Below are 8,363 nucleotides of genomic sequence, written 5' to 3' on the forward strand. Positions count from 1 at the left end.
ACCTTTTTTTTTGAGACAAAACTAGCAATGTTTCTTTGTAGCATATGAAACTCTTCTTCTTTCTTAGATACCATCTTGACATATGGCTGACACTCTGGCCTCCCTCTTCCTGGTACTGGAATCATAGGCATTTGCTGCAACACCTGGCCCTGTGTAACTGTGTATAGAACTCCTGTTAAGATGTCTGTCACACCCTTACTGCCTTCTCTTTGTTTCTCTTACTGGCAATCAAGACCTGGGCTGGTGCAAGTAGTCTTCTACTAAAGCATATCCAAAGCCTTTTGCCTGACAAAATCTCTTCTCTTTCTACTCAGGGATAATGTGGTTTTACCTGGTGACTCTTGTGGGCCTTTACCACCTTCTGCGTTGGTATCGTGAAAGGCAGGTGGTGAGCCATCTCCAAGACAAGTATGTCTTCATCACCGGCTGTGACTCTGGCTTTGGGAACCTGCTGGCCAGACAGCTGGACAGGAGAGGCATGAGGGTGCTGGCTGCATGTCTGACTGAGAAGGGAGCTGAGCAGCTGAGGAGCAAGACATCTGACAGGCTGGAGACAGTGATCCTTGATGTCACCAAGACAGAGAGTATTTCGGGAGCCACTCAGTGGGTGAAGGAGCGTGTTGGAGACAAAGGTACAAAGAAATATTTTCACTTTTAATTTGTTTAGGCAAGAATAGGCAAGGCTGTATCATGTATACATGCCAAGAAACAGGTTTTAAAACACTGGCTTTGCCACTTGAAGCTGTCATGATTTTGTTTCTTTCTGTTTCCTTCTTCCTTCCATCCTCTCTTCTTTCCTTCCTTCCTTCTTTTTTTTTCTTCTTTAAAAAAAGATTTATTTCATGTATGAGTACATGGTAGCTGTCATCAGACACACCGGAAGAGGGCATCAGATCCCATTACAGATGGTTGTGAGCCACCATGTGGTTGCTGGGGATTGAACTCAGGTCCTCTGGAAGAGCTCCTGACCGGTGCTCTTAACCACTGAGCCGTCTCTGGAGCCCAGGTTCCTTAGAATTTAAAGTCCAGAAGTGTTGTGCAAACCTCTTCCCTCTTTCCTCCTTCTCCTCCTCCTCCCCCTCCTCCTCCTCCTCCTCCTCCTCCTCCTCCCCCTCCTCCTCCTCCTCCCCCTCCTCCTCCTCCTCCTCCCCCTCCTCCTCCTCCTCCTCCTCCCCCTCCTCCTCCTCCTCCTCACTATGCTCCTCCAAGTTCACAGTGGTTGACAAATTTCCTTAAAATTTAAACCTGCAATCAGGGTTCTATTTATTTTCTCTAGATTATTGCATTCCTTAGAGTTTGGTCTGACTTATAAAATAAAAACTGTCTTAGTTAAAGTTGCTGTTGCTGTGAAACACCATGACCAAAGCGTCTTGGGGTAGGAAAAGGTTCATTTGGCTCAAACTTCCATTCCATTGTTCATTATGGAGGAAGTCAGGACAGGAACTCAAACAGAGCAGGAACCTGGAGGCAGGAACTGATGCAGAGGCCTTGGATAGGTGCTGCTTCCTGGCTTGCTTCCCATGGCCTGCTCAACCTGTTTTCTTATAAATCCCAGGATCACCATCTCAGGGTTGGCTAAGTCTGCCCCCATCAATCACTGATGTGGGAATACCCTACAGCCTGATCTTAGGAAAGCATTTTCTCTCAACTTAGGTTCTCTTCTTCCAGATAACTCTACCTTGTGTCAAGATGATTTAAAACTAACCAGCACAAAACCCCAAACCAAGACTCAAACCGCCCCCTTTTAAAAAAGCAATAGCTCCTTCCTCTCTCCTCTGTCAGCATTTGGGAGGTTGAAGGAAGAGCATCATTTGCTGCAGGTCATCCTGGGCTATGTGGAGAGATCTAGTCTCAATCTTATTTTTTTTCTAGCATTCTTAGCTGTTTATTGAGGAATATTTGTCAATATAAGTGGTTGTCTGTATCAGGAACATAAGTATTGATATATGTTTTGTTGTTTCAGGACTCTGGGGTTTGGTTAATAATGCAGGTGTGTTCCAACCACTTGCCTACACTGAGTGGTACAGACCAGAGGATTACATGTCTATCTTTCAAGTGAACCTTATTGGTTTGGCCCAGGTGACTTTGAGCATGCTTTTCCTGGTAAAGAAGGCTCGGGGCAGGATCGTCAATGTCTCCAGTGTTTTGGGAAGAGTTGCATTGTTTAGTGGATTCTACAGTTGCTCCAAGTATGGAGTCGAGGCATTTTCAGACGTGCTAAGGTAACTGCCACGTATGCCTGTGTTGCAGACGCTACCTCGCTCCTCACATTGCTTCTGTTGTGTGACACAGATCTCACTCTATAGCTCTTGTTGGCCTCAAGTGTAGGCGCTCCTCCTGACTTGGCTTTCTGCATGTTGAGATTACAAATATGAACCTTTGTTGTTTTGAAACAGGTAGCTGAGGCTGGCCTTTAACTCCTGAGCATACTGCTCTAACTTTCCAAGGGCTGGGGTTACAGGTGTGTGCTATTGTCTAGCTAAAAAAGCTTTTTTAGGCAGGATCTTACTACGAACCCCTGGCTGGTCTTTCAACTCAATGAAATCTGTCAGCTTTGCCTCTCAAGTGTGGGATTAAAAGTGTGCACTACTACAGAGTCTGGTTCAAAAATCTGATATGTGGACATTGTTACTGGTTCATAGAAACTGAGGCCAGAATTCATTTTTTCCCCATTTATTCCCCCCCCCCCCCCAATTAATCTGTAAGTCAGGATTTGGCAGAATGATGCTCCGGTCTGAGGTCATTAGCTTCTGTAACCACACCACACTTAGTTCTCAAGGTGCATCCCTTATAAGACGCCCCTTCTGAGGAGAGGGTGGCTAGTTTTTCTTCCTGGAAAACAACTTGTCTCTCTCTCCATGTAACACCTTACTCTGAATCTTTACTTGATAACCTGTTTTCTTCACTATAATTTCAATTTATCATGGGACCCCTAGGCCTTGCCTGAATCTAGAACTCTTTGTGCGTGCATGAACACGTGTGTGTATGTGTGTGTGATACTATTGATAGAACTCTGGGCCCTATACACACTAAGCAATCATTTGGACACTAAGGCACATGTCCTTTCCTGAATTCATGTATCTTTTTCCTTAAACAAATACGTATTTTATGTATGTGAGTACACTGTAGCTGTCTTCAGACACACCAGAAGAGGGCATCGGATCCCATTACAGGTGGTTGTGAGCCACCATGTGGTTGCTGGGATTTGAACTCAGGACCTCTGGAAGAGCAGTCAGTGCTCTTAACCACTGAGCCATCTCTCCAGCCCCTAGATTCATGTATCTTGTATGACACTACATTGTGGAACAATGTCATGTGTTTATTATTTATCAGGCCATATTGTAAGAATTTTACATCTATTAAGTCATTTCTTGTGCATGCAAGAGGGGGAGAACTGACTCCTATCAGTTGAACTCTGACCTCCAACAAGTGGGATATGGTTAACACATGCACACATACACACTGTACACACAAACACTCATGCATGCAGGCACATACACACTCATACGCACACACTCGTGTATGTATGTACATACACATATATACATACATGCACACACATATACACATGCACACACACATAAACACATATTTACATGCATGCACACGTGTACACACATGCACACACAAACATACAAAGTAAAATAAAATCTAAACAAAGCAAAAGAGCAGAACAGAGTAATGGTTAGAGGGGTCAGTATAATCATGTTTCCGTCCAGGTACGTTTAAATTACTGGGTTTTCCTCCTATTTTTTGTTCTTCATTTTATGTTTCTGAGACAGGGTTTCACTGTGTAGCCCTGGCCGGCCCAGAATTCACTCTGTAGACCAGGCTGGCCTGGAACTCATAGGGATCCACCTGCCTCTGCCTCCTAAGTGCTTAGATTCAAGGTTGTGTATCACTTCGTGGTGGCTCTGTCCTTTAAAATCTGCAGTAAAACTATTTGTTACACGTGTGTGTTTGTGTGTGTGTGAGAGAGAGTTAAAATGGTGATGGTTTTCATCAAAGGTGGTAACTTAAAGTTTGGTTTCAGGCGTGAGATTCAGGATTTCGGGGTGAAAGTCAGCATCATTGAGCCTGGGAGCTTCAAGACAAGCATGACCGACGCAGAGCTAAGCACTGAGAAAACCAAGGAAGCTTGGGAAGCGGCCCCTGAGCATGTCAAGGAGTCCTACGGACAGCAGTTTTTTGATAACTGTAAGTTGTGTGTGTGTGTGGGGTTGTGTGTGTGTGTGGGGTTGTGTGTGTGTGTGGGGTTTTGTGTGTGTGTGTGGGGTTGTGTGTGTGTGTGGGGTGTGTGTGTGTGTGTGTGTGTGGTTGTGTGTGTGGGGTGTGTGTGTGTGTGTGTGTGGGGTTGTGTGTGTGTGTGTGGGGTTGTGTGTGTGTGTGGGGTTGTGTGTGTGTGTGTGGGGTTGTGTGTGTGTGTGTGGGGTTGTGTGTGTGTGTGTGGGGTTGTGTGTGTGTGTGTGGGGTTGTGTGTGTGTGTGTAGGGTTGTGTGTGGGGGGGTTGTGTGTGTGTGTGGGGTTGTGTGTGTGTGTGTGGGGTGTACTCCTCTGCACATTTGGAGTGAGCAGAGGCGGACTTTGGGTGTCATCTATCACCTTCCATGTTAGTCCCCCACAACCCCCGAGTAGTAGTTAGTACAACTCTCTGTGTAGCCCTGGCTGTCCTGGAAACTAGCTCTGTAGAACAAGCCAGCCTTGAGTTCACAGAGGTCTGCCTGCCTCTGCCTTCCACACGTCAAAGGGGTACACCACCGCCGGGATCTCCACCGTAGTTTGTGAGACAAGGTCTCTGAACTAGCTGCTCATCCCTTCAGTCTGACTGGCTGGTCAGGAAGTCCCAGGAGCCACCTCTCTCCTTCCTGGGGTTACAGCCATGGCCTGGCTTCTGTGGGTTCTGAGGATCTAACTCAATGGCATTTGTACGATTTACCTGCAGCGTCCTGGCCCCAGGTTTGTTTTGTTGTTGTTTGGATTATTTTTATAGAGATTGTAGAGAAAATGGGTATGTTTGTATTAAAAAAACAAGACAGGCAGCTTCTGTGAACACTCTGGTATGTGCTACTAGTCATAAGCACATATATAAGGAATACAATTCATGGTTATATTCATATGAAATGCCCAAATTCATAGAGACTGGAGAGAAAAAGAGTGGCTTTGTGATTGTATGTTTGTATGTGTATTTGCTTATGCAATATACATACATATGTGTTTACATGTGTGTATGTTTGTGCATATGTATGTGTTTACGTTTTAACTGTACATATGTATGCGTTTTACATGTGAATCTATGTGGGTGCATATATGTATGTGTGTGTACATGTATGCGATGTCGTGTGATCAATCCCAGGGACATCCATGCATGTTGTAGGCAGGAACCCTACCACCGAGTCACATGTCCATCCTTCAGGGTTTACTTTTGGAGTGAAGAAAATGTTCTAAAGTTCCAATGTGAGGATGATCATACAACTCTAAATACACTAAAACTCAACAGTTTGTGTGCTTTAACTGGCTAGATTTTATGATATATAACAAAAATACCCAGATTTACAGCTGAGGGCCAGCAAGATAGCTTACTTGATAAAGATATTTGCTATCGAAGCCTGGTGACCTGAGTTCAGCCCTAGAACCCAAATAAAGATGTAGAAGAGCGCCAACCCCACAAAGATGTCCCCTGACCTCCACACACGTGTTGTGCAATGTGTACACACATATAAATATGCACTCAATAAATAAATAATAAATTTTCTCATTGAAAAAGGAGATCCATGTATTTCTGTTGAATTAGTCATGGAACTGAGTTTTAAAAATAACGTTTACTAAGGGAGGGTGTGGTACACACCTTGGATCCCAAAATAAACTTTTCTCTAGAATTAAATAAAAGCACAGGTTTGATCTTTATGTCTGTGATGATCACTCTGAGAAGCGCAGGTCTGGCCTGGAGTCTTTCTTGGTTTTCACAGACGTTAACTGTAGTCAGACTCCTATGACCACGCGCTACGGTAACTTAAGAACATCCCAGAGCAGAGCTGGCTGACCTTCCTCCGCTTCTTCAGTTTGCAGCAACAGCAAACAGCTTCTGATGAAGTGCAGCACGAACCTCAGCCTCGTCACGGACTGCATGGAGCATGCGCTGACCTCCGCGCATCCTCGCACCCGGTACTCCGCGGGCTGGGACGCCAAGCTTTTCTTCATCCCTTTATCTTATCTGCCTACGTCACTGGTAGACTACATGTTGGCCCTGTCTAGGGGCAAGCCAGCTCAGGCAGTCTGAAGGATCCTGGATCGGTGGCTCTTGGGATGAAGAAATAACTCAGTTATTCCCAGCTCAAGCTATCTGCATGGATATGCTTTCTTGCCTAAACCGCTTACCCGGATGTCTTTTCCTTTCTCTCAACCCCACTCTAACCCTGGCTGGCAGCGAGCTTGTTAATCAAGGTGCTCATATTTCAAGTCTACAAAACTATGATTTTAACCACGTTTCCCCTGTCCTATTAAACAGAGCCATGTAAGAACAGTTTATTGGTTTTTTTCTCTCTTAGATTTATTTTTAACTATATGTACATTTGTGTGTGTTTGTTTATGAGAGTGTCAGTGTCTGGGGAGGTCACAAGTTGTGAGCAGAGGCAGTTGTGAGCCTCCCTAAGTGGGTGGTGGGACTTGAACCCTGGTTCTCTGAAAAAGCAACACGTGCTTTAACCATTGAGCCATCTTTCTACTCCTCAACTGAATCTGGTTTTCTTTTTATGATTTATTTATTTTTATTTTCTGTGCATTGGTCTTTTGCTGAATGTTTGACTGTGTGAGGGCTTCAGATTCCCTGGAACAGAAGTTACAGATGGTTGTGAGCCACCATGTGGTTGCTGGGATTTGAACTCAGGACCTCTAGAAGAGCAGTCAGTGCTCTAACCACTGAGCCATCTCTCCAGCCCCCAACTGAGCCTGTTTTGATGCTATTACTTATATATTGATAGTTCTGTGATAAATTCTTACATGAGAACATTGAAGAATCATATGATTCAATATATATATATATATATATATATATATATATATATATATATATAGTATGTAGTAACAATAAATGAACACTTGTAATAACAAAAAAAAAACATTTTTCAAAAAGAGAACAAGGAGGTACTGGCATATAGGGGTTGAAGGGAGAAAGGGAAGAAGGAAACGACATAATTATATTATAGCCTCAAAAGAAGGAAATAAAATTATTTGAGGCAGGGTCTCTATATTACCCTTGGCTGTCCTGGAAGTCTCTATGTCGAGCAGGTTGGCTTAGAACTCACAGAGATCCACCCTCTTCTGCTTCCCAAGTGCTGAGGACTGAGCATGAGCCACACTTTTAGGAGAGAAGGCTGAGAGTTCCTGATCAGTGGTCAGATGAAAGCAGAGAGGGTTAGGCAAGGGAGACGATTTGCTTCGGGCGGTGGCTTGACTTAAAAATCTGTTTTCTTAAGATGTGCCTGATGATACATTACTGAATGCTAGCACACAGGAAGCTGAGGCTAGACAGTCAGTTCTGGGTTAGCCTACATGGTGAGACTTTCTCATACAGAACTAAAACCAAACCAAACCAAACCAAAACCAAAAGACTCACTACCACGAATGTGAGGTTTGCTTTCCTAAGTGACAGGCTAGTGGATGGCAGGGCTAATGTGCCTGTGTCTTCTAGCCTTTTTCTTCAGCATTGTCACCTTGATATTATGGGACATTACAGACATTTTAAAGGCATTAACAGTATGCTGGCTAGTTTATGTCAACGTGACACAAACGACAGGAGGAAACCTCAATTGAGAAAATACCTTCATGAGATCCAGCTGTCAGGCATTTTCTTAATGAGCGGTTGATGAGGCTGTCCTGGCTTGGTGGTCCCGGGTTCTAGAAGAAAGCAGGCTGAGCAGGCCATGGGCAGCAAGCCAGTAAGTGACATCCCTCCATGGTCTCTGCATCAGCTCCATCCCCAGGTTCTTGCCTGTTTGAGTTTCTGTGCTGACTTTCTTTAGTGATGACCAGTGATGTGGACACGTAAGCCAAGTAAACCCTTTCCTCCCAAGTTGGTCATGGTGTTTTATCAAAGTTACAGGAACCCCAACTAAGACAAATAGTGTAGGGGGAAGGTGATGGTATCTGCCTCTGTCATCTATGAGGAATGTTAAAGATTTCTTAGAAAACCCCATGCATTTTCCCTTATATAGAGTGAACATATACAGCCCACTCATTACCTGAAGTGGGACATGTTTGGAGGAGCGAGCCATTATGAACGTCTTACAGAGGGATATAGGGTAGCAACGTCGTAGATAACTTGGTGCATCTCATTGTATTAAATTGTGTCACACAAACCATCGACT

The 8,363-nt window shown here is 44.3% G+C and overlaps 1 protein-coding gene across 1 annotated transcript; it reads left to right on the forward strand.

The window, feature by feature from the left end:
* Positions 1–319: 319 nt before the first annotated feature.
* Positions 320–6,277, forward strand: LOC308435200 (17-beta-hydroxysteroid dehydrogenase type 6; the record flags this gene model as incomplete). Its single annotated transcript, XM_080935880.1, has 4 exons — positions 320–632; positions 1,964–2,222; positions 4,034–4,197; positions 6,060–6,277. 4 exons carry the CDS (start codon positions 320–322, stop codon positions 6,275–6,277), a joined length of 954 nt encoding a protein of 317 aa, XP_080792006.1.
* Between the last annotated feature and the right edge of the window lie 2,086 nt (positions 6,278–8,363).

This window comes from Micromys minutus, assembly GCF_963924665.1.
Source record: "Micromys minutus genome assembly, chromosome: 22".
Taxonomy (NCBI): domain Eukaryota; kingdom Metazoa; phylum Chordata; class Mammalia; order Rodentia; family Muridae; genus Micromys; species Micromys minutus.